This window comes from Panthera onca, chromosome C2, assembly GCF_046562875.1.
Source record: "Panthera onca isolate mPanOnc1 chromosome C2, mPanOnc1 haplotype 2, whole genome shotgun sequence".
NCBI classification, from domain to species: Eukaryota; Metazoa; Chordata; class Mammalia; order Carnivora; family Felidae; genus Panthera; species Panthera onca.
In genome coordinates, this window is record NC_138347.1 from 75,717,383 (window position 1) to 75,744,096 (window position 26,714).

General features: G+C 37.8%; 1 protein-coding gene across 1 annotated transcript in view; it reads left to right on the forward strand.

The window, feature by feature from the left end:
• The first annotated feature begins 522 nt into the window (after positions 1 to 522).
• Positions 523 to 26,714, forward strand: part of FGF12 (fibroblast growth factor 12) — a 563,179-nt gene continuing 536,987 nt past the window's right edge. Inside the window, exons 1-2 of the mRNA XM_078453132.2 lie at positions 523 to 655; positions 821 to 962. Of these exons, the coding sequence (XP_078309258.1) occupies positions 950 to 962 (13 nt within the window). The 5' untranslated portion in view covers positions 523 to 655; positions 821 to 949. The remainder of the gene's footprint in view (positions 656 to 820; positions 963 to 26,714) is intronic.

The following is a 26,714-nucleotide window of genomic DNA, read 5'->3' on the forward strand; positions in this document are numbered from 1 at the left end:
GAAGGAAGCAAACTCCGAGTCTGAGTAGCAGAGAAGCGGGAGAATATTAACCTTTAGTACCTCCATGATGACACCCATCTCATCCCCAAACAAAACAAAAACAAATAGGAGAATGCAAAGAGAAATATAAAGTCAGGGGAAGTGGGTAGAGGAAGGGGAAGCATACATCTGGAAAGTTACTGCAGCAAGTAGGAAGAGAACTTCAAACTGTGACCACTAAATAGGATTCATGAATCTCCTCTTCTCTCCCTTCTGCTTCTGAATAAAGCCATGCCTAGCTCAGAGACCCTAGCCTCCTCTAAGGCTTCCGTAATCCATCCTGGAAAATCGTACGAAACTGATGCACAATCCCAATCCAATCCATTTTCTAGTTAGCAAAGGAAAATCCGGTCCGGCGTTTATTTTTAGCAGCGCTTCCCAGTGACCGAATGCTACAGCTCCTCAGCTAGGATAACTGAGGACCGTATTGGGGAGAGCGGCGAAGGGGGGCGGGGGAGCGGGAGGCGGCGAAAAGGGGAGGGGGGACGCCCTGCGCATGCGTGCCAGCGCCCATGCAAATCTGCTGTACATCCAGAGAGCAAAGTGGGATGATCTGTCACTACACCTGCAGCACCACGCTCGGAGGACAGCTCCTGCTGGCAGCTTCCAGACCCAGGTAAAAAAAAAAAAAAGAAAACAAAAAAATCTCAGCGGGCACCATGCATGCATTTCAATACCAGATACGCGTCGCAACCCATCCCCTGTAGAGGCAATCTGCTGCTGCTAAGTGTCCTTTGGTGCCTGATTGCAGCTTCAAGGTTTAAGAAATCCCATCTTTCAGGAAGCCTGAGGGGAAGGAAGGAAGTACAGGCGAAATCATCAGATTGGCTTCCCAGATTTGGGAATCTGAAGCGGGCCCACATCTTCCGGCCAACTTCCATTGAACTTCCAGCACTCGAAAGGGACCGAAATGGAGAGCAAAGGTATGTGGTTGTCCCCATCGGGGGACTTCCCGCTGGATGTGCGTGTGGCCAGGGCAGTCCTCAGCGAGGGGACTGCAGTGCTTGGGGAGCGAGCATCATACTAGGTCGATAGGAGGAGATGCTATGTCCGTTGCAGCACCAGGGGAGTGTGGCAGGAAGGCGACTTCTTTTTAACTCCCACAGCTTGGAAGACAGTGTTTAATACTCCATCAGTTGCGTAGTGAAGTGTGATGAGTTTTTTTTTTTTTTTTCTTTTTGGGTGGGTGGGGGGAGAGTCTTTAGATGATGGGGGAGGAGAGATGTGTTGGTAAAGCAGTTTCTTTTCTGTAGAGTGGATGGGCTCAAATAATATATTTCATTTGCTTTAGGATTGCTGACAGGCATGTTTGTATCTGATATACAGTAATGCATTGCTATTAAAAAAATGTTTGGATTTCTTCACCCCCACCCCATAAAGATGGTATTTCTGGGCGTGTATGACCACATCCTACTGCATTTTGAATATATATCAGCAGAGAAATTGGGTCTATTTGAAACAGTGTGCGTTAGAACTGACCTCTAAGGAGAACAGTGTATCAGAGTACTGCTTGGCTCCCAAGCGTGATGCATTTACTAGTTCTGGACATGTATATATTAATATTCTCCTCATAAGCAAATCTGCATACTATACACATACGAACTGGTAAATGAACTATAAAAATCAACTTGTGATGCCATATTTAACAAACAAAATGACTATTACAATTGTAAGGCTGATTATCCTTTGGGTTTAACTCCATCTATGCAGGTTTCTTCCTCCTCCTCCTCCTCCTCCCCCTCCTCCTCCTCCTCTTTCTCCTCCTCTTCCTCCTCCTCCTCCTCCCCCTTCAAACACCCACCAGGTTGCAAGAACCTTGAGTGATGTGGTCAGATACCCAGTAGGAATATTGGATGTATTTAATTCTGGTGAAATCAGAAGAAATGATGTCAACTTTTATGAAACTATATTCATTACCCAGAACTCGAGAAGCTATATTTGAAACAAGGTTTTATTTTTAAACCAGGAATGTCAGTCATCGTGGCAATGTGCTCAGATCAGGGAATGGTGGGGGGTTACCTATTTCTGAGCTGACTAGTAAAAACAGAGTGTCGAACAATAGCAGGTATATGTTCAGTAAAGTATTTTAAGTATTTAATTAGAAGAGTTCAGTATTTGAACCTAGGAGAGCATTTACAGTATGAAAAGAACTGAATTAACATGGATTTACACTAGTTGGCGATTTTCAAATTAGACAGATTATCTTTAGGATTTGTTGATGGGCATTTCTATGTTCAATAATGATGTACCTACATGAGAGAGTCCATGTCTCTTACATAGATGAGGCATATATTTATTAACTCTTGTGTAATCCGTTTTTAAATGAGAAGCCAGTTTTAACTCATAGAGATCTGTAATATTCTAGTTGATTATTTCTGGAACATAAGTTAACAACAGAGAGTATCATTTTACTCTAAAGCAGTTTTTTTTTTTTTTTTTTTTTTTTTGCACTTAGATGACACCTGCTATTTGGTTATTAAACTTTATTTGGCAAGGGTTCTGAGTAACACTTTTGCTTCCAATTTATACACTAATTTTTGATCCATCATATATAGAGGATGTATCTCTTAGTGATTGTTTTTTACTTCCCTTCTTTGCCCATAAAATATGGTACATGTCACTCAAAGTGCCAGGTGGTTTATATCTCAGGTTGATAACAGTAGCGTTCTAGCCATTAAGTACTGCCAATCTTGGGAATTTGGAATGGAGAAAGAATCTCAGAAATGTATCTGAGAAGAATCAGGCCAGAAGTTGTATGCCAATCCAGATAGCAGTGATACAGGCATGATTCACAGCATTGACCCAAAGGCAATGAAGAATTTTGCCTTTATTGTGGTCGTTTTGCAGTGGTACCAAATTGCTTCAGGCACAAGACACAGTGAAAGTCCTTTTGCATTTAGTTCTTAGACTTCCTGTAAAAAACCGAATTAACCAGGTAGTGATCATATTAAGAATGGCTAATTACTTACACATTAGCCTCACTTTCTAAGTTGAGGCAAATGGCACAGGAAAAATGGTAGCTAACTTGAAATTTTTATTATAGAAGAAAAAAAAGTATATTGAGAGAAGTATATCCATATCTCATTCTAATTGATGCATCTTTCATACTTTATGCTCTCATGCACAAACTTCCTTCCCCCGCAGATTTAAATCTAATTCTAGGAAGACATTCCCAAATGTAAGTACATATAATTTTCTTTTCTATTGGAAACTCTTTTAACGTAGATTCAAAGAGTGTTACTGCATGATTCAGTTGAGGGTTCAAGAGTTCTTCATTTCAGAAAAAAAATCTAATGGCCCGATTAATCTTGAATCTTGTTGCCAGCATTTGACAACCTTCACATTACCTCCAGCATTTGAAAACCTTTCTTAGAACACTTGTCCAGAGTCTCTAGCAGAACATCAGGTTACAAATAGGATAAATTTTTTTTGCTTCCTTATTACTTTGCATCACTTCCTATCATCCAGGGTAAGGAGGAGAGGAAAATAAATCAATTGACCTAGCAACCAATCATGATCTAATTTCAGTGATTTTTATGCACCATGATAATTAATATTGCCTCAAAGATTTGGGTTGGTTCACAGTCTGACCAGCTTTGACAGAATTTACAGTTCACAGTGGTTCACAAACTTTGCTACACATTAGAATCATCTGGCATGCTTTTTAAACATCCTCATGCCTGGCCAAATCCCTACCACTGACATTAGAATGTTGAGGTGTAAGAGAGGCACAGCTATTTTTTAAAGATGCCAGGTGCAGCAATGTTTGGGCACCACTAATTTAGATTCTTGATAATCAAAATGTGACTTGAAGACTAGCTTTTTAGAAGTACAGAATCTGGATTTTTATTCTAGGCTTACTGGACCAGAATCTGATTTTTAACAACATCCCCAGGTAATGTACATGCCCATTAAAGTTTGAGAAGCCTTGATTTAGAGTGACGCAAGAGGTTCTCTGTCCCTCTCTCTCATCTTCTTTTTGCCTTTTTCTGCCTGCACCACATCTTTTCTTTGTCTAGCTAGGTTCTAAACCTCAGGCTGGCATATTAGAAACACCTGTGGAGCATTTAAAGCATAAAGATGCTTAGGGCACACCTCTAGGCATTCTGATTTAATTGGTTCCGGAGTGGAACCTGGGTGTAGGTATTTTTGAAAAGCTCCCCGGTGATGCTAATAGCTAGCCAGAATTAACCACTGGTCTAGGTCTTTGCTATTCAAGGTGTGGCCAATAGACAAGCAGCATTAGCATCATCTGGGAACTTTTTAGAAATTCAGAACGCCAGGCCCTACCCTAGACTTACTGAATCAACATGCATTTCAGTAAAATCTGCTGGTCATTTGCATGCACATTAAAGTGGGAGAAGCACAGGTCTAGGTCTTCGGGAACTGATTGTATCTAAGACTGCCACCTCCGTATAGAGGATGTGATATCCTCTAATCAGTACGGAAGCTCCTGGATATGTGGTCATGTTATAGGTCTTTGGTTGCTTTTGGAAAGAATGGGAATGAGATGGAAAAGACATTGCTTGTTTTATGGTTAGATCAGAAAATGGATTCACTTTTAAATACCCTCTCTGCTCTTCCTCAAGCCATTTAACTTTCAACTCCCGATTATCTTTGAACACTTATTCTGTAGGTCCATTCTGAGCTTCTGACAATATCCTGGCATTAACTCAGGGTAGTGTGATATTAGACTGCTTAAATCAAGGTATGTCTTAGAGTGAATATTGCCTTAACCTCTTCCCATGGGCCTATGGCCCTGTTTTACTCCTTTGAGATTTATTTGATGTGCCCCTTGCTCCACAAAATCTTCCCTGACCTCCCTGCCATCTACTTGGTATTTTGTTGGCATACTTTATGTGACCTAAGTATTGTTTGTCTCCCACATAATGCATTTCCTACAATCAGCATTGCAATCTTTGTGTTCTTTATTTAAACAAGTATTTACTGAATACCTGCTATATTCTCAATGTGCCTGCTTCTGAGACTAAAAGAAAACTAAGATGCAGTCCCCAGTCTTAAAGATCTCCTTCTCATGACTCCACTAATAGATTAACCTTCCTGCAGGCATCATCTGAACTTCTTACACTCCTGCAGCTACCCAGCTGCCTGCTTCAGCTAAAACATTTTTGTTTACCATAGCGGAGTTCTGGTTACATATGTTGGCCTGAATGGCCTGACTTAGTTTGCCATGCCACGTTCATGCATTCAGTAGATAGTAAATCAAGAGAGGTGAAAGATGTTTGGGTACCAGAAACATCAGTTTGATTCCAGAACATAGAAGGCAGTGACCTGACCTGCTTTCTCTGTAGAGAACTGCACATGTATTCCCAGTGAAGTTTCAACTCTCCTCTGGGTTTCACATCAACCATTAGAGTCGAACCAGGGGCATGAACCAATATATTTAAGGCACAGAACAGTTGTTTCTCTGAAACCAGAGTGACTCACTTTGTAGGAGAGAAGGGAAATGTATCTGTAGTAACTAGTTGAGCAGATCTGGGAAGTGATTTTAAGAAAAGCTATTTCATGCTTTAAAAAAAAATCCCAAACTCTGAGGCCATTGTGGTGGGATAGGTAAAATATAATGCAGTAAAAAACATAACAATAGAAGAGGCATTGGGCAGGAGATCCTTTTTGCTACCCCAGCTCTAATAAGTAACCTTGGGCAAATCATTTTCTCTCTCTTCTGAGTCTCATGATTCTTACATTGTAAAGGGAGTTCATTTCATTGAATTCAAAAGGTTTACTTAGTTGCTGCATTGTTCCAAGAGCATTGTTAAATGCAGGGTATGGGGATATAAATAGTGCATTGACTTGCCCTCTAGGAGCTTCCTTCTGTTCTGAAGACACATGAACAGACTCAGGAGCTGTTTATTTCCAACATCGTATGTCTTTTCCTTATTCATTTTTCAGTGCTGGTGGTTGCCCAGAGGCTAGAGTATAAAGTCTTACAGTGATTAATGGCCTCTATAGGGACACTTGACATTCCACAGCAGCAGTTCCTACCTTTTGTTCCCCTTTTGGTTTATCTAAACAAAATTATTGTGTGGGGAAAACATCTGAACTCAAGCTAAGTATCTATTCTAAAAGCGGTCTGGCTGACCAGCTACCTTGCCAGTAACCTACTGTCTGATTTAGGTGCTTATTGTGAGGTGTGTTAGCATCAGGAATGAGTCCAGAGGTGGCAGCAAGCAGTGCCACCCCTTACCTCTGTCTCTATGCCTTTAAGCTTCTGAAGTACTGACCCTATTAGGTATGCTGTCTTATACCCATTACATGGACCAGTAGTGGTAAATTGGATTTTCTGACTTGTCACATTTTAACTGCCGCAAATAACATTCATGAGACACTTTGTATTCTTTCCAGGGGCTTTTAAGACATATCATCTCCCTTCAAACCCTGTGATTAGGCATTTTAACTTCATTTTATAGATTGCAAAAACAGAGGCTCAGAAAGACTAAGTGACTTAGGCAACTCATCTTTGTTTCTCTGTGAAATAAGAATTACTGTACCCACCCCAAACCCCGCACTATAATATCATGATTATGAAATTAAACGCATACCAGTAAAGCATGCAGAGTTCTGTAGAATCACACTTAGTCTTTTGTTATTATTAGATGTGTTTGTCTTTTCCCTAGAATGTGAGATCCTGGAGGGAAGGAATTGGTCCTTTGCTACCTTTGTAGTTTTAGAAGCAAATGTGTCGCATGGATACTCAACAAATCTTCCCCGTTGATTTCTGCAAAGGCCTTAATTTACTAAAAGGGATTTCTTCTGTGCTTAGTCTATATTTCTATAGTAACTCCTTGAACACCTGAATTTGTATTTGTTTTGCTAGGACTTAGTTGTGAGGCAGTTATATAATAACATCGTGTGGGTTTGGGGATGGGGATAGATTGGGTCAAGTATTACACCTTGAATGGTTTAAAATACAGACAGTGTAAAATCTGATGACTAATAGCATTCTCCATCAGGGGTGCACATCAAAATCATTGGGTATGCATGGTACACAGCACTGGGATATTTAAGAAGCACCTCCGATGGTTAGGGTGTGCATTCTCAATTAGGAACCAATAGATAAGCCATGGGAGGGAATTAATATGAAAAGATAACATGTACCTGAGTCACTCATCAGGAACACTACAGGACTCCTACTGCCTGGATCTTGACTATTATTATCTTAAGTGTTAAGAGAGTGTGACACATAGACAAGAGACCTAATTCCTGTACTATAGGCTTGGGATAGAAAATAGACAGGTCAATAGACTGTGGGTGTCTGAGGCTAAGAAGACACATCGTTTCCCCCAATATCTTCATCTCTGCATTAGCATCCTTGCACTCAGAACATGGTGGATTTTTTTCCCAGGATCTATGTCTATAGTTCTAATTTTAGTTTGCTCTTCTCTCCAGTTACTTTTTCAAACAATCTCTGTCTCCTTGTCTTTGGGAATGTGGGATTCCCACCCCAGAGGAGGCCATGGTATTTCGCTCCTGTGATACAATTGATGGTACCTTGGAAGAAGTCCCAAAGGACACCTGTTGCTCCTCCACAGACCCTTGTTCTTTTCCCCTTTTGTACACATCATAGACTGGCTTCTTAACTGAGACAAACTCCATCACCAGTGATTCAGAGAGTGCAGATAATCGAAAGTGGACTTTAAACTATGCAAAAGAAGGAAGTTGTTATTTTGTAGTTGGGGTTTTTGTTGTTCTCCTCATTGTGGATTGCCATTAGCCTGAGAAGCAGCCCAATGGGACCGGACTGCAAAAAAACAAACTCAGAAGCTTTTACAGGCCATTCAGAAGATAACTAAATGTATCAGATTCCCTTTACCAGAAGGTAGGAGGAAGCAGCAATGCCAATCTGCCAATAATGTGAAATGGTTTTTCTTGAACCCTTAAATACCGATAATATTCAAACAGGTGGAGCAGGGGCGCCTGGGTGGCTCAGTCGGTTAAGCGTCCGACTTCGGCTCAGGTCATGATCTCGCGGTCCGTGAGTTCAGGCCCCGCGTCGGGCTCTGTGCTGACAGCTCAGAGCCTGGAGCCTGTTTCGGATTCTGTGTCTCCCTCTCTCTCTGACCCTCCCCCGTTCATGCTCTGTCTCTCTCTGTCTCAAAAATAAATAAACGTTAAAAAAAAAATTAAAAAAAAAAAAAAAAACAGGTGGAGCAAACCTCAACACAGGGCAAATTGGGACATTCTTTTTCAACTTTTTGGAAACCAGAAACCTAGATATGTTTCTGGCTTTAAAAAAATGACATAATCATTCTAATTGTTAACATCTAGAAAGTTTAAAATTAAATTATTGGAGCAGTTTTCTCCTAAGGCACTTCTTTCATTTCAAAATATTTTTAACATTTCTAGTACTATTTAAAATTGAATTTGATTTGCTTCTTTTTCTCTTCTGGGATTTAAAGGAGAAGTATTTGCTACATGTCAAGAGAAAGGTTGCCATGCAAATCATGCTTCATTTGCAAGTCTACAAATGGTTTAAAAGGAGATGACATAGGTACTTTTTACCTGCGGACTTTGCATTGGCATCAGCATAAAAAAGCAAAGTGATGATGCAAATAGAGCAAAACCCTCAATAATTCTGAGGCAAGGGAGACAACTAAAGCAATTTTAAAACAAGGCAGTTGGTTGATTTATTTAATAAGCAGTACTTATTGATTACCTAGTATGTGTTTGGATTCTCTAAGGCTGAGTTTTTCAAACTGGGGCATGCACACTAAAGGGATTGCAAACTGATGTGATCCACTGAGGCACAGAAAACATGCTGCATGTTCTGATGAAATAAAACTAAAACCATGAAACAAACTCTTAACAAACTGCGGATTGATGGAGGGAGGTGAGAAAATGGGTTAAATAGGTGAGGGGGATTCAGGAGGGCACTTGTGATGAGCACTGGGTGTTGTATATAAGTGATGAATCACTGTATTTTACACCTGAAACTAATATTATAGTATGTTAACAATCTTGAAACAATAAATAAATAAATAAACAAATAAATAAAGTACTTTAATTAAAAAACACACAACAAAACTAATATTGGACTAGATGCTAGAAAACCTCCCTTCAGGTTCTAGTCTCTGTATTCAATGGAGGAACTGGGGAATAATCTCTTCTGTCTCCTCTCTGGAGCTCAGGGTCCTAAGTCTTTTTTTTTTTTTTTTTTTTAACTTGATTTGCCTATTGTTTTCTATTTTCTTATTACAGAGAAACTGCTTTTTCAGCTACTTTGACGTCTACGGAAAATACAATGGGGTGGTCATTACTACCACATTAATTTTTAAAGACACACTATAGATCTGAGCTAGATTTTTAATACTGTGAGTTGTGTGACTGACATTGCTAGGTCTATTGCTGAGTTGAGCAATTTATTTGGTTCCAAGTGAGAAAGGACTAAGATGAGGAGGTCAATTGCTACTTGGCTGGCATTTGTAGATTGCATGATTATGACCACATATAGGCCCAGGTATGTCGGAACTGAGTGGGGGCTGCGGGAGCCTTGTGGCAAAGACCCTGGCTGGGGAATCTGAAGATTTGGATTGAATCCTGCTTCCTGCCCCAACTGTTAATTTAGAGTTGCGCTGTCTTTGTTTCTTCATCTGTGAAACAAGGGTGGATTAGAGGCAAGATTCATTTCATCTCTGGGATTGTCAGAACCAGCATTTGTGAGGTATTTATATAGGTACCACAGTGGATAAATTCTGTTTAAGGATTTATGGTTGGTGCCTTGGTCTCCTATTTCTTTGGCTATCTGAGTGACATTTTCTCAACAGATTGTATGTTATGCTTTTTTTTTTTTATCCTCACACGGGTCTTCTTTACAATTAAGATTAGTTTACTTATAAATCAGTCATATGTGAAGTTGATTTGGTAGATACGGTTTTCTCCTTTCTCCCACCCTAACCAGCACCTCACCCCTAAAAAAAGGAAAGACAAACAGAATAATGCCAAGAAACCCAAGTGCTGAGTGTTTTACTGACGTAATAGAAGGAGATTTGATTTTCTTATAGCCCTCAATCAGCAGTAATATATTATTAAAAAATAATTGCGCTCAGTCCTTCAGTCTTCAAACAATTAAAAAACCGATAACTATCTCTTCTGATATTTGATTAGCTACAGATCATTTCAGATAGAAGATACATTTTCACTTCCAGATGAAAGTTATCCAAAGTCTAAGAGTTTCGTGGTTAATAAGCTGAATTTCTTGAACGCACCAAGAATGAAATACAGTGATGAGGTGGAAATTTGACAGCCATTAACATGTTTATGAACATGAGTTACAATCAGAAATACTTGTGATATGATGATCCTTATAAAAAACAGTGATGTGGTTATATGTACTGATTTCATTAATGTAGAATTTGTATGTCCATGGACAAAGAGTAGATTGTAATTTGCAAAAAGTGGCAATATTTGGGTAATGCTAATTGAATTATGAATGGATTTTTCCCCATTTTCAAAATTTTCACCAATATTTAAGTTTCTTGTTGTTGTTGTTGTTGTTGTTGTTGTTGTTAATAAAGCATAGGTACACTGGGTATTGGGTTCAGTGATAATCTTTTAAACAAATCTACTCAAACTGAACTCAAGCAAATCCATGCTTCATGGTTTTATGCTTTATTCATGTGAGACATTGAAAGGACATTTGAAGAGATAATTGCCTTTTGAAATAATGTTAATGTAGCTTTTGCACTGTGTTTTACGTATATTGACTCATTTAATCCTGATAACAATCCAGTGATTCAGGCACTATTGTTGTTCCTATTTTAGGAAGTAAAAAAACCAGGGATAGAGACTGTAAGTAACTTTCCCAGATTAAACAGCTAGTAAGTGGCAGACTGGCTTTATCATCTGTGAGTTTAACCCCTAATGAAAGTTGAAGGCATATTTTGCTCTAGTCTGGTGAGTCTAGACTTATCTTTGTTATTGAAAACTAGCCCATCTTTGCACACATATGTTAAATGTGTACATTTTATTAAGTTTTAGGATGCCTGATCTCTGTAGGCTCAGTCTCCCCCAAGCTTCGGGCCAGGGAGAGTAGACTTGGGGCATCACTGGAAGTTCCTGCCTGATATCAGGTGGGTATGAGAAAGAGTCCTTTGTTCTTGTATGCCTTCTGTTGACTTCTAAACCCAATGGCTTAACTAACCATGGGGTTACAATTACCATTTTTTATTTTTATCTCACCTCCAATAGCTGTCCTGCATATCTGGGAAGCTCAGTGGTATGGTAGAAAGATTATAAGGCTTGAAGTCAGGGGTTCCTGGGTGGCTCAGTTGGATGAGTGTCTGACTTCAGCTCAGGTCATGATCTCATGGTTCGTGGGTTCAAGCCCCGTGTCGGGCTCTGTGCTGACAGCTCAGAGCCTGGAGCCTGCTTCAGATTCTGTGTGCCCCTCTCTCTCTCTGCCTCGTCCCTGCTTGTGCTCTGTCTCTGTCTCTGTCTCTCTCTCAAAAATAAATAAACATTAAAAAAAAAAAAAAGACTTGAAATCAGACATAACAACTAGCAACTTGTTAATCCCTATGGCTTGAGCAGGATTTGTCTCTGTGTCTTTGCCTCCTCATCTGTACGATGGCCGTTTCAAAATTGATGGGGCAAGGAAAGAAAATATATATAAAGAACCACGTCTAAAATCAGTAGTCAATAATAACAGCTGTTGCTGTTGAGGTTATTATTTGATCCTTAGGCTTACACCTTCCTCTTTTCCTGAATGGGGCTGGATTCTTTTCTCAAACTCCTAATTATTACCTTAGCTTTGTTCCATAGAACCTGATGCAGCTATTGGTGTCCTTAATACCGCATGAACATTCCTGATACATGACAGGATTCCTACTTGATGCTGGAAGCTGCTACCTTTCTTACTCTTAATGACACATTCCTTCCTTTCCCATCATTCTCCTCCTCCTCCTTTGACATGAGGTGTAATGGATCTATAATTGGTTCCATTCCTCCTCACTCTTCTTTAGACTGCTAACCTTGCTGCCCTCAGTGGTTTTCTTCTTTATCCTGCCTAACTCCAATTTACTCATTTTTCTTTGGTTGGAGCCACCAGAATGCCATGCAACAATGGTATATTGTTCCAAACCATAGTTTTCAAGACATAGTGTTTATATCATGCTACAAAAATTAAAGAGTAGTGACACTGATTGGTTAATCCATTGATCTGCTTGATCAGAATTTTACTAATTTGTCCTCATTGTCTGACCTAAAATGCGGTCCAGTTTCCTCAGCTTGTGTAGACAACCTAAACTTCTCTTGTACCTTGTTATTGAGTATAGAAATAAATGTGTATTTTGCTGATATTTGAGGAATGTCAGAATAAGAGATCATGGGTAGCATTGTCATGAGGAAAACATATAGCTTAAAAGAGTAAGTACGATTATGTCTAAAAAATCACTCCAGTACAACCACACCAGTTAGTTAGTTAATACAAAGTTGTTATTAATAATGTAAATAAATAATACATGTATACAAATAATGTACGTTTGGAAGTGTCCATTTATCCATTTCTCTGTATCACGCACATTGGTTGCCATTGGGATTAAAAATGGAAAAAATACCTTTTCTGACCTCATGAAGACCTCATAGACAAACTTTTGAAGGTAGACACAAGCAGGAGTCTGGGAAGAGATGACTGCTGGTGATGCATGTGAAAATTTAGATTAAAATTTAAATTTACTCTTAATATCACATCTTCTGTGTGGATTGCTCTGGCTAGGTGTTACAGGACAGAGACCAATGATTATGACAAGGTTTATACCCTTTGCTATTATACCAGATACAGAAATATAATCCATGGGAACACAGAGAAGGGAGTTGGCATTTGAGTTTGGTCTTTCAGAAGGAATGGAACTGACATATTGTAAAACTATTCCAGGCTGATGGAATAGTATAATCAAAGGTATAGATTAATTGGCAAACATGTTACAACTTGGAAAACATTAAGTGGTTGGTTAATTCATTCATCTAGCAAATATTTGTTATGCTGGATACCGTTCCAGGATACTGTTCCACTGTACTGAATATAGTAGTGAGAAGACAAAGTCCCCACCCTCATGAAGCAGGTAGGTTTGGGGACACGATACAGTGAATGATGAATCATGAAAGATTAGGGGAAATTGTGGAGGCCTGTTACAAATTACATAATGTAGATGATGATAATGTACATTTAAAACATTAATTAATATAATTATCTTTAAAAATTAGATTCCCACGGCTTTTAGAGTATAATTCTACTTGCAGAGCTTCAGTTATTCCCTTGCTTTTCAAGAAAACATCCACTTTACAAAGCAAGGCATACCTATAAACATACTGCCATGGCCAGAGAAAATACTGTGATCCAGTATTTTACTCTATGACTTTTGCCAGTCTCTGATGCTAAGACACTTCCCTTGCTTAATGGAACAGTGAATTTCACTTCTGGTCACTTTTGGCTTTCAATCCCCTGAAATTTTTGCATTGCAAATTACAAATTGGTATTTAGGAGAAAGGTCCAGAGAATCATTTTGAAATGTGTCAGGTTCAAAAACCATACCTTGAAGGTCTATAAATTATTATCAAGTCTCAGAATTATGATTACAGGGCACAAATGACACAAGTACTAATATACGTGTATTTTGCAACTATGTTATATCAGACTCTTCAAACTCTCCTACCCTTAATATATGAAGACTCATGTAAGAAATATGTTTGACTTAAACCTTACCATCTACTCTTTCAATGGCATATTTTGTTTTTCTAGCTATCTTTCTTTAGGGAAGATAAGGAAATTAAAAAGAGTAGTTTCTGAACCCAATTCTGTTTTTGATTTTTGTCTGTACATTTCTATGTGAAGAAATTGGGCAAGGTTCCTAAATCTCCCTAGCTATAGATTTTATCATCCATATAATGGAGCTAATAATAGTGTCTATTAAAGGAGATGTTTTGAGGATTAAATGAGATGACATATTAAAGTGTTTACTACACTGCCTGGCATATAGTAAAGACTCAACAAAACATAGCTATGATTAAATATCTCAAAACTGCCTCATTATAACCTCTGGTACAAAATTATAGGCATGGCTTTTGCTGAGTCTGATGGATTCATGTTTGCTTAATTATTTAAATGAATTCCAAGCATAGTATTCCAGTCTGAACTTTTAGTTGTAACTCAACATAGAGCTGCAAAATACAGTAACCCCTCAAAGATACCACTTTTGGATCAAAGTCTTCAAACTGTTCCAGGAAGACACTTCCTGTCAAATTGGACAGCGATAATCAATGGTTGAAATCTAGAATACCATCTTATATAGAGAAGGTCTCATCCTGGCTGGTGAAAGATTTATGAACAAGATTTCGAAATTGAAGGTCAGCAGATGATTTTCATCTAATAGCCATAAGGAGCAGTTAGACAGATGGCAAAGACAGCCTTGTCTTTTCTCTGAGCAACCTCTTTTGATCTTGACTGGCCATGAATCATGTCTCAGTGAGGAGGTGAGGGTGTTGGGAGCAGGCTGCAGCCTCCTAAGATACTCATTCCTTTAAGAATGTTTCTGGAACAAGAGAGTTATAAAGACAATCCCTCATGAATAAAATTTGAGGTGATTTCTTCTTTTGCTTTTTATTTTTTTTACTTATTATTTTTGTCACAGTTCTAGAAAGCGTATTATCCAAGATAGTTTCTTGTCTCCTCCCTCATTTTTTTTTCTCTTCAGAAACAATCACTTTCAACTCTTTTTGATATTTATTCTCATATTCTAAATAATATAATATTCTTGCTGCCTCTCAATTTCTCAGATCTGTTGTTGATGTCCTGCCATGGAAATGAACTTTCCATCTCTTTTCATGATCACATTCTCACCCTTACAGGCATCCTTCTAGCCTGCCATCTTCCCAAGGCTGTTACTTTGTTACTTTGGTTAGATCCGGTTTTAGTAGTTAATTATTATGACCTGGTAAATACTTTTTATGACTAACCAAGTTAAACTATCATTACTCTTCCTTTCCTCTTAAGATTTTGTGTTTTTTCTCTGATTGATAGCTGTCTTGTTTTTTTGTTTGCTCAGCTCTCTGTGTACTTTTCACTATTTAACTACAGGTCTCTCTGCCAGTGTTCTGAATCTCATCTCAAGACATTCAGTTGTAGAGATAATTCTATCAAGGTCATCTTCTTGAAGTGATCTCTCTCAGTACTTTTTGACTTGATTCTATATGTGCTCTTTTCCTTTGATGCCCTGTACATGGGTTTGATTTTGGAATCTTCCTTTCCATCACCATGGAAAATCTCTGCAGATCTCTTTGCTTTGATCTCTTGTTCTCCTGTATCCTCTGTATTCTTCTCTCCCTTATTTTGGGGGAATAAATTTTCCAGTGACTTCCTGAAAAAAAAAAGATACATAATAGTTAAACTTGAAATATCTGAAATATCTTTGTGATATCTAAAAATACCTTCATTCTTTCCTCATATTTGAATAATAATTTGGTAAAGAATTTTAGTTTGAAAATAATTTTCCTGAGATGGCACTGCTATAATATCTTTTTTGTCTTTCACTTTGGTTGTTCTGGTCTGATGCCATTCTGATTCTTTACTTTTTGAACAGACTGATTTTTTTCTCTTTGAAAACTTACAGGATCTATTCTTTTTGGCTGAGTTCAGAAACTTTATGAAGATTTGCCTTGTTGTGGTTTAATATTTACCCATTAGGCTGGGCACTTAGCAGGCTTCCTTAATATGGAAACTCATTCTTTACATCTAGAAAACTTTACTGAATATTTTTTTCTTAGTAATTTCTTCTGCCCCTCCTCGTCCTCCTCCTTTGTTATTGTTTGATTCCAGCTTTTTGGAAATCTTATTACTTAGATATTGATATCCTGAATTTCTTATTTGATGTTTTTATTTTTCATATATTTTATCTTTTATTTTCCATCTCTTCTTCATTTTTCCCTATTCTCTAGGTGATAGACTCAATTTTATCTTTTAATCTTTCTGTTATTTTTTTTTTTTTTTTGAAATTTCTGGTATCAGACTTTTAGTTCCAAGATCCTTATCTGTTGCTTTTCTTTGAATGTTTGATTTTAAATTATGCTGTCTTGTTTCGCTAAGGCAATATTTTCTAATACCTTGTTAAGGATAGTAATGATATATTTTTCAGAAGTTTTCATCTCCTTCTATAGCCATTGTTTCCAGTTAGCTTTTTTTAAATTCCTTGCTTTAATTTTTCTCTTTCATGTTAGAGAGTTTTACCAATATTTTTTATATTTGGTTGCCCCTTCCAAAGTGTGGGGGACTAAAAAGGTTACTGGAAGGAATCTCTGTGCACATGGATGGGCTTATTGAAATGATCTCAGTTGTAGAGTAATCACAGTGGGCTGCTCACTGTGGAGCTCCTGATTCAGTATCTTTAGGTCTTGCCTCTTAATATTTACAAGTTGCCCAAAGACTTTTTTTCTCCTGCCTGGATGACAAAGATGTGGCTGCTGGAATTATGTGGGTCTCAGCAATTAGCATATACACATTCACTTAATCTTCCAGTTTTCCACGTGGTTCTACCCATTGTATGGGGAGCTTCTGTTCTATTTTCTACAAGGAATAAATCTCCAGTCTTCTACTGGGATTGGGGAGGGCAGGTGTCTGGATGTTCACTGTTTAGGAAAAGGTTTGAGGTTATAATTCCTTGTTAAAAACAAACTTTACACCAGTACTACATATTTTACCCCACACCCCATTCACTGTATTTCTCGAGAAACCTCGTGCTACCACTGTTTGAACTTTTGAAGATTCTGTAGTCTGAGTTAGGTTGCTTACGGTCTTTCCCCACTGCCGACTTAGAATTCAGCATTCTCAGGTCTGCTAAATCCTTTATATCTTCATTAGCTGGTTTCCTCTTTCTGAAATTTAGTTGTTGTGATCTTGTCTCACTTTTGTTCCATCTTCATAGATTTCCCCCTCTCTCTCACACATACATACACACATTTATTGTACTTTTATTGGTGTTTCAAGTAGGAATGAAAGTAAAAGCTTGTGTTCATTTTCCCCATCTTTAGCCAGAAGTTTCTTTACTTTTGAAAGATGCTCTTGCACAAAGATAATCTCAGCTCAGAGGTGCTGTAAACAGCATTTTGTGGAATTTTCACAGCACTCTGGCTGGTTTCTCCTTTTTATTCAACATACTTAGATTGTCAGACATCAGGGTCACGGAAGTAGTCTTCTTGTGAGAAACCAACATGTAAATACCTTAAAAGAATTACAAGATTAAGAAAGGTACCAAGATTATGACTAAATTATTTTTTGAGATGCCTTGACATAGTAATTCATTTATTCTTCCACTGCTTGGGCATATATTGGACACTCGTTCTGAGTCATGCATTGCTGTACATTGGCAAAACATTGAAGAGATAGTATGTGACCTTGTAAGCCTTCCACACTAGCATGGAAGACAGACACCATTGCTCAAGATGCAATGTGGTAAATGCTGTAATGGAGTTATTAACAAGTGCTAGAGATTCTAAGGGGTGGGATTGAGTAAGTCCACCCTCAAATTCATGATTGGCAATGTGTCTCAGCTCTCACAGTTCAAGCAATAATTTCCAGAAAAATCCTCTTGCCAATTCATAACTGGCAAAGTTACTAATTTTCCAGCACTGTAGAAGAGTCTTCATGGTCAGAAGGGACTTTAAAATTCATTTTAAGATCTTCATTTTACCTGGAAAAACTGAGGCTCAGAGAAAAAAAAGGCTCAATCCCAATGAAGTCAGGACTGGAACTCCGATTTTTTTTTTTTTATTCCTCTACTAAATATCTATCTACTAACTCCTATTGATTCCCTACCCTATCTCTAAATAGGATTAACTTTTTTAACTGGTGGCTCTAAGTTTCAAAGATAGGGAAGTATCAGTTTTGAAAACCCCTGAGGATTTCTTTTAAAAGAGCATTTTAAATGAAGGAGCTCTGCTTTGGACATAGGTATGAAACTCCAAACTCTCTCATGTAATGTTAGAAAGACAGAAAGCTTGGAGTTGTCATTATTTCATTTGAGAGCAGGGCCACTCTGGATTAGTGGAAGAAACTGGAAGAACAGGGCTCTTTTTATTTGCACAGATTAATATTGATTGAATTTAAACTCACCTATCAAATTCAGGGGTGACTTCCTAAATGAAGCCCTGGTTATGCCGTTTTGCAACATATTTTTGAGATTTTTCCATGTTTACATTGTCTCAAAAGCACACAACAGATGTATAAACATAGACTTTAAACATTTTGGAGAGGCGGAGAATGTTGTCTTCAATGAACACTTAAGAATGTAGTGCATTCTGTTAAATTTATGGTTTCGTAACTTAATTAACTAATAGCAAGTGGTGTGTTGTGGGGAAGCTAAGACCTATAAAATATACTGCTGAATAGTCAGTTCCTTATCAGTAATATAATACTAACAATAATTACATTACTCATTAAAAACAAAACACAACAACTTGAAAGAGATCTTATCATATCTTCCCAAAGGACATTAACTTTTTATATCTACAAATCATTAGATTGTAAATTTCTCAGTGAGGTTTGTCTTGGGCCTTCTTCGGTTGAGAAAGGTCTTTCCTTCCTCTGGCCCTCTGAATGTTCCTGCAGTGCTGGTTTCCTTCTACACTATAGTTTCTTTGAGTCCATGACCAGGCTCGTCATCTAGGCTGTGAGCATCGGGAAGGGAAAGAATATGTCTTTCTTCTTTGTTTGGCACATATTAACTTGACAGTAACTTGGCACATATTAAGTATACAATAGAAAGTTACCTGAATAAATAAAAATATAAAGCCCTTGATATGTAATATTTACTTATTTGATTTTCATAACTTTTTCCATTGTATCCTGGGTATAAAGTAGCTAAAGACTCAGAACTGACACTCAAGCACCTCATAGCCTCCACTGCCCCTCCTTTCTTTTTTGAACGGCACTCAGATTTCACCCTGAGCTCAGATCCAGCCTCTAAGTAATGGGTCATCATCACTGTGACCTAACTTCCAGTTGCCGGTAGGAAAGAACTCTCAGTCTTCATCCTTTAGAAATCTGGTAAGGCATGAAAACTTCCTCCCCCACCTTGTTAGAAGCATTTTTCTCCCCTGCTGTGTTTCTTTTTTTCTTTTTAAAGTTTATCTATTTATTTTGAAAGAGAGAATGAGAAAGAGAGAGAGAGAGAGGGCGGGAGAGAGAGAGAAAGCGCACAAGGGAAGGGCAAAGAGAGGGAGAGAGAAACCCAAGCAGGTTGTCAGCACAGAGCCCAATGGGGGCTCAAACACAACCACGAGATCATGACTTGAGCTGAAATCAAGAGTCAGAAACTTAACCAAATGAGCCACTAAGGTGTCCCTTTTCCACTGTTTTTAAAAATGAAAAACAAAACAGTGTCTTCTCTGTCCTTCTCATCCTGTATGGTGGGGAATGGCATGATTCATTATTATCTGTGCATATACCTTGTCATCAGTCCCTGGGTCCCCCTTCCTCCTGTTAGGGCCGGGATGTACTGCTCTTGTCAGCTCCCACGAAGACTTCTCTGAATACTTCCTCACATTCTACTTCTTATCCTTAGTTACAGCCCTGGCCTCAGCGACTCTGGGGGTACAGATTGTACTTCTTAGGATCTTTTGTGAGTGCCACTAAAGAGACTTCTATATTGGTTCAAAGGGTGGCCACGACTATCATAACATGTTTTTCAAGATACCCCAGGATTTCTACTTTTTGGAAGGTTGAGGATGGAAGTGTTTTAGTTCCTTAACCTTAAAAGCAGGCGCTGAAAGAAGCAGGTAATGAAGGTCTTCCTTGTCCTTGTTGTCTAAATCGCTTTGCTGGACGTGCATTTCAGTGACTGTCCTGTCCTTTTTCTCAATTCATCTATTACCTTTGCATGGGTTATTCATCTGGTTAGTGTTAAAATTCTTTCAAATTCAGCTCGCATTTATTTATTTATTTATTTATTCATCACAAAGGCTTCACAAATTTACTGAGTCAGGCCCTTTAGAATTGTGGCTTCATAGGGTACAGATGAGGATCATAATGGAATAATTCTTTTTCTTTGATTGTATCTGTGGAACAGAGATTGATATGGATTTATGTATGGAGAATTAAATTTGTCATAAGAAAGTGTGCATTCAAATTTAGCTGTGTGACCTTGGACATATCACTTTACCTTCCTGGGCCTTAGTTTATTGTAAATGGAAGTAAATCCTGTCTCTGGGGTTTTGGAAGGATTCAAGGAGAGAGAGTCTATGTAAAGTATATAGTACTATATAAATGCAAGTTGTTATTAATAGAGGTCTGACTATTCCCAATTGTTTCTGCTTGGTCAGTTAGTTCTGGATGAATAAATCGGAGAGGACAGGAAGGAAGGAAACAACACTGAGCTAGGAGTCGGGTGATCTGGAGGCCCTTCTGGTATTCAGCACTCAGTCACTGACTTGATGTGACCTTGGCAAAGTCACTTTACCTCATGCACTTCTGTTGCGTCATTGGTAACATGAAGTGGGCTGAAGAAATGATGATCTAGACACTGTCTTCCAGTTTAAAAAAGTTGAGGGTGTTTTTTGAGTCTAGTTAATAAAAGATTATTATCTCTTTGAGAGTATCATTATGTTTATGTTATTAAATCAGAAGCCTTACCAATTATGAACCCAAGTGATGTATTTTGAATATATGTTTTTAAGGAATTCTTTTACAGAAAATGCCAAAGCTTAATTTCTTTTTTTTTAAATTTTTTAAATGTGTATTTATTTTTGAAAGAGAGAAGAAACAGACCACATGTGGGGGAGGGCAGAGAGAGAGGGAGACACAGAATCAGAAGTAAGCTCCAGGCTCTGAGCTGTCAGCACAAAGCCCAACACAGGGCTCCAACTCACTGAGCCAAGGACACTCAACCAACTGAGCCACTCCCAGGCACTCCACCAAAGCTTAATTTCTTAGGCACCAAAAAAGAATGATGGAATCTCCTATCTACTGAGTGTTTCTATTGTGTCTGGGAGGAATGTGTATATTTAAAGAGGAGGCTAAGTATTAACAAGTGAAATTCTGTGTGAGAAATCAATTATGTCCGCAAACGCTTAAAGCACATTTTGTTGTGAAATATGCTCTAATATCTTTACTTTTTTGTCCTTCATTCAACCAAAAAAATATTGAGTATTTGTTAAAAATACTATGCTAAGCACTCTAGATTCACAAGTGAGTAAGGTAATTCCTATTAGAAAGGATAGTTGATCTGGAGTAGAGAAGAGTAGGTGTTAAAAACTATGAGAGATGAAACAAGGTTCCAAGAGTTCAGGATAAGGAGAGATTAATTTTTCTGAGGAGATGAGGGGAAGGTAAAAAATATAGCATCTTTAAAATACTTTGTAGATTATAAATGTTTTCCCATGTACTATCTTGTTTAAATATTATATAGACTTTGACAGGTATAGAACAAGATAATATCTTTTGGAAATCAGTGTGAAATCCTCTGAAACTCCTGAAGCCTGAGCAATGTAGAGAAAATACCAATAATACATGGTTGTTTAAAAAATTAAGGTGGAGAGCTATAATCAAGTCTTTCAAATTTCTGAAAGCTTTTCCTACAGTGACATGGACAATTTTTATTTGTTTTTTTAATTTATTTTTTATTTTTTAATGTTTATTTATTTTTTGGCAGGGGGGATTGAGAGAGAGAGAGTGGGGCAGGGGCAGAGAGAGGGAGGCATTGAATCTCAACCAGGCTCCAGGCTCTGAGCTGTCAACACAGAGCTGGATGCGGGGCAACAATTTTTTATATTTGAGCATGAATATCATTTTAATAATCACTCCATTTGAAAATAAGAAGGCTATAAGAAGCTTCCCAACTGACATAATTTAGGTATTTAATTCCATGTACATCTAAAAAAATTTTTTTTATGTTTTATGTTTTATATTTGAGAGAGAGACAGAGAGACCGAGAGTGAGCAGGGGAGGGGCTGAGAGAGAGAGACACAGAATCTGAAGCAGGCTCCAGGCTCTGAGCCATCAGCACAGAGCCCAATGCGGGGCTCAATCTCACGAACTGTGAGATCATGACCTGAGCCGAAGTCGGACGCTTAACTGACTGAGCCACACAAGCGCCCCTAATTCCATGTCCATTTTTAAGGTGAATTTATCTAATATTTGTAGCACGTTGGTTTGTGATCACAAAACTAGAAAAAAACCTTAGTTCAATTATCTAACTTTACAGATAATGAATACTTCATCTGTAACTTTTTTAAAAGTTATTTTAACCAGTTATTTTATTGATCTCCTGGACCAGTGTCTTTGCCACCAGACTACAGACCAGAGTCTGTTTAAAGATTGCAGCAAATAGACCTACATTTGATATGAGACATTGCTAAATGGTCTGTCTCTGTTTTGCTGTTCACACAGTATTTTTCCATGAATACCTTTTAAAATAATGCTGTGTTCAAAGTTACTAGTAGTGTGTGATGTTAATATTTCGAGGAAGAGTGTGACTCCTTTGTGGCACCATATGCTTTTAATAATGTATCTCCTCAAATATGATAAGTAACTTCTACTCATAAAATGAGGAAATATGGTACTGAGAAGGCATTGTTTCATCTCTGCCTCATATTCCATGATAAATCTTTAAAAAATGAAATATTTCTTTTTATTATGATGCCATAGGAATTTGCTTAGGTTTGTTTTATTGCAAAGTAAAGTTCACATTTTATTTTATCTCAGCACATTAAATATAGCAAATCTTAAATTTCAACAACTGTGGCTATAATTTATTTTATTTAAAGAAGTATAGTGGCCTGGGTTTGTGATTATGATCTTTGGTTATATTCTGTAGTATTTGGATATTATTAAAGCATTGTGTCCCTTTTCAGACTGCAGTTTAGAAGACTCTAGTAAAAAGAGAGTAGAGTATGCATATAAAATGAACACTGTAATAACAGGGTAAGGAATCGAAGTTCCTTAACCTAAAAAAAACCAGAGAGCTCGTGAAATGTGCTAATTACCACTCTTAGCTTCCAAGTAATTTTATGAGGGGCACTGCTATTTCCCCTTCCAGCCAGGAAGGAAAGATTTGCTCCTGTGTTAGTGGTGATGGGGAATCTTGGTTCATTTCCCAAGACAGGAATTGATGACCATTGAGCTTTAAGTTATCTTTTTTTGTGTCTGAATAAAATGATCTCTTAAGTTATCTTTAAGTTCTGTTGTTACCTTTGGGGCAGAGAGATTCAAACTGATTTCCTCTGCAATAAAAATAATTAAGGGCCATGAAATAACCGAGTCAAGGGATGTGGGAATTGTCTCGCTGACCCATCGTGCTACGGAGGCAGAACCAGTAGTCTAGAGGGAGTGAGTGGTAGAAAGAGAACTTATAGCAAGATTTAACTCTGATGTTTAGTCTTTTCCATATCTTTGCTCTCCTTCTGAATACTTGACTTCATTATCTGGCATGTAATAGATTTGGTTGGTCATTACTTAAAATTAAAGTAATAATTGGGATGGAAGGTCAAGCTCAAGATAAATTGGGAAATTCAACTCTTTCCAAGTATTGCAAGTGATGGCTTATTCTGTCAGATCAGTGGCTTTTTGCCAGGGTGGCTAAGGAAGAATAGATTTGTTGATTATAGATGATTAGCAGTTAGAAATTATGGAAGATTTGACATGTGTCCTAGATCATTGTGCTCTTCTCTTACAAGCTAGAAATAAATGTGCGCACCTCACCACAGTTGAGCAGTTATTACTTGGAATTCTGCACACCCAGCAGTGGTATTAATATCCTACCAGGTATAGCATTCTGAGAGCCATGATCACCACTGACATAATTCTTTCCTGTGACTTCAAATTGTGAATGAAAGGAAAGGACAAAGAGGTTCAAACCAATTTCCTTGTTGTGGAAAACACCAACATATCAAAAAATGGTAAAGTTGCGGGGTGCCTGGGTGGCTCAGTCGGTTAAGTGGCTGACTTCAGCTCAGGTCATGATCTCATGGTTTGTGAGTTTGAGCCCCGCGTCAGGCTCTGTGCTGAGAACTCAGAGCCTGGAGCCTGCTTCGGATTCTGTGTCTCCCTCTCTCTCTGGCCCTCCCTTGCTCACACTCTGTCTCTCTCTCTCTCTCTCAAAAATAAATAAACATTAAAACATAATTTAAAAAAATGGTAAAGTTGCAAATGGCATGAATGTTATTTTGTCCAACCCTTCATCTGATATTTAAAACCTGAATCCAGAAAAAAAAAAAGATATGGTTGATATTTAGTGGTAGGTAAGGATAAGAAACCAGAAATGAGAAGGGGAAAAAAAAACATTTGAAAGTTACACATGTGTTATGGGATTTCATGGGGAGATGGTAATGGCAGGTTTTTTTTTTTTAAATGTTTATTCATTTATTTTTGAGAGAGAGAGAGAGAATGATCAGGAGCGGGTAGAGAGTGGGGAGGTGAGGAGAGAGAGAGAATCCCAAACAGACTCAATGCTGTCAGTGCAGAGCCCAATAGGGCTCGATCTCACGAACTGTGAGATCATGACCTGAGCTGAAACCAAGAGTCAGATGCTTAACCGACTGCTACCCAGGCACCCTAATTTCTTTGATCTCTTGGGAACTATGTTTTTTAATGTTTATTTATTTATTTTGAGAGGGAGAAGGAGAGAATATGTGAGCTGGGGAATAGCAGAGAGGGGGAGGGGAGAATGAGAATCCCAAGCAGACTCCACGCTGTCAGCACAGAGCCCAATGTGGGGCTTTATCTCACCAACAGTGAGATCATGACCTGATATTGATGACAGTTTTTAAAGAACTATATAAATCTTTAGACAGGATGAGGGAAGACATCTCTCTCATGACACATAATTATCTTTATAGCATTAATATAAAAGACTTGTCCTGAAAGGGACAAATATTTTAAAAGACTGAGAGCAGTATGATAGGCCTCTGAGAGGCCGGGGAGCTGGTGACCACAACTCAGGTCTTCTCAGTAGCGTGCGTGGTTTCTCTTTGTAAAGTGGGAATGACTATCACCTTTTGTGAGAAGATGAAAAAAAAAAGTGATGAGGTCTTTGTTGATATTTGATCATCTTTGGCAAGTATCTAACGCTTTCAAATTTTCAGAGAACCAAAGGTAAATTATAGAGCTGGCAGGAATATTAGAATTCATCATTCATGCTCAATGTAGGAAACTAATCTATCTTGTGGATTAATATTAAACTTCTCATTAATTTTTGTCTCTTCTATCCTTGCTCTTGGTAGTAAGTAAGCTCTATTGGAGCCGAAGTCTATGTTTAGTAAACCTTTATGGCCTTCCAGGATAACAACAGCTAATACTCAGTATATTTTTGCTATTATTGCTGTGTATGAAAGCACTGCTATTTTTACTTTTATTATTACAGAAGGTTGGTGTTTGGAAAACACTTAAGAATCTGGTGTAATTCCTATATTTTGCAGTGGAGACTGAATCTAGGAAAGAGGACTATATAAGTTTATGTATCTGTATAGCTGCAGAGCATAAACTGAATTTAGATATATAAGCTTTGTTTATCTCCCAGTCCAGAACACTAAATTTTAAAGTAAACAATTTTTTTAGAAAAATCCACATATAGTTTTTTTATTAAGACATAATTGATATATACCATTTATATAAGTTTCAGGTGAACAACATAGTGATTTGATAGTTATATGCACTGTGAAATGATCCCCACAAGATGTTTAATTACCATTTTCCATACAAGTTACAATTTTTTTCTTGTGATCAAAACTTTCAAGATTTACTCTCTTAGCAACTTTCAGATATGCAATACAGTATTATTGTACAGTCACCATGCTGTACATTACATCCCCATGACTTATTTCTTTTATAATTGGAGGCTTGTACCTCTTGATCCCTTTTGTTCATTTCACCCACCCTTCAACCTTCCTCCTCTCTGGCCACTATGAATCTCTTCTCTGTATCAATGAATTTTGTTTTGTTTTGTTTTTTAGACTTCACATGTAAGTGGAATCATATAGTATTTGTCTTTTTTCTGTCTGATTATTTCACTCAGCTTAATACCCTCAGGGTCCATCCATGTTGCCACAAATGGCAAGATTTCATTCTTTTTTTTTTTAATGGCTGAGTAGCATTCTATTGTGTACATATACTACATTTTCTTTATGTATTCATCCATTACATTTAGGTTGTTTCCATATTTTGGCTATTGTAAATAATGCTGTGTGAACATAGGGGTACAGATATCCTTTTGAATTAGTGTTTTCAATTTCTTTGGATGAATACCCAGAAGTGGAATTGCTGGATCATATGGTAGTTTTATTTTTAGTTTTTTGAGGAACCCTATATTGTTTTCCATAGTGGCTGTACCAATTTACACGAAGGTTCTCCTTTCTCTACATTCTTACCAACGTTTGCTATTTCTTGTCTTTTTGATAATAGCCATTCTAAGAGATGTGAGGTGATAGCCCATTTTGGTTTTGATTTGTATTTCCCTGGTGATTAATGATTTTGAGCATCTTTTCGTGTGTCTGTCAGACATCTGTATATCTTCTTTGGGAAAACTATCTATTTAGATCCTCTGCCTAATTTGTAAGTAGATTGTGTTTTTGTTATTGAATTGTATGAGTTATTTACATATTTTGGATAATAACACCTTATTTGACATATTATTTGCAAATTATGCAAATATTTCTCCCGTTCAGTAGGGTGCCTTTTC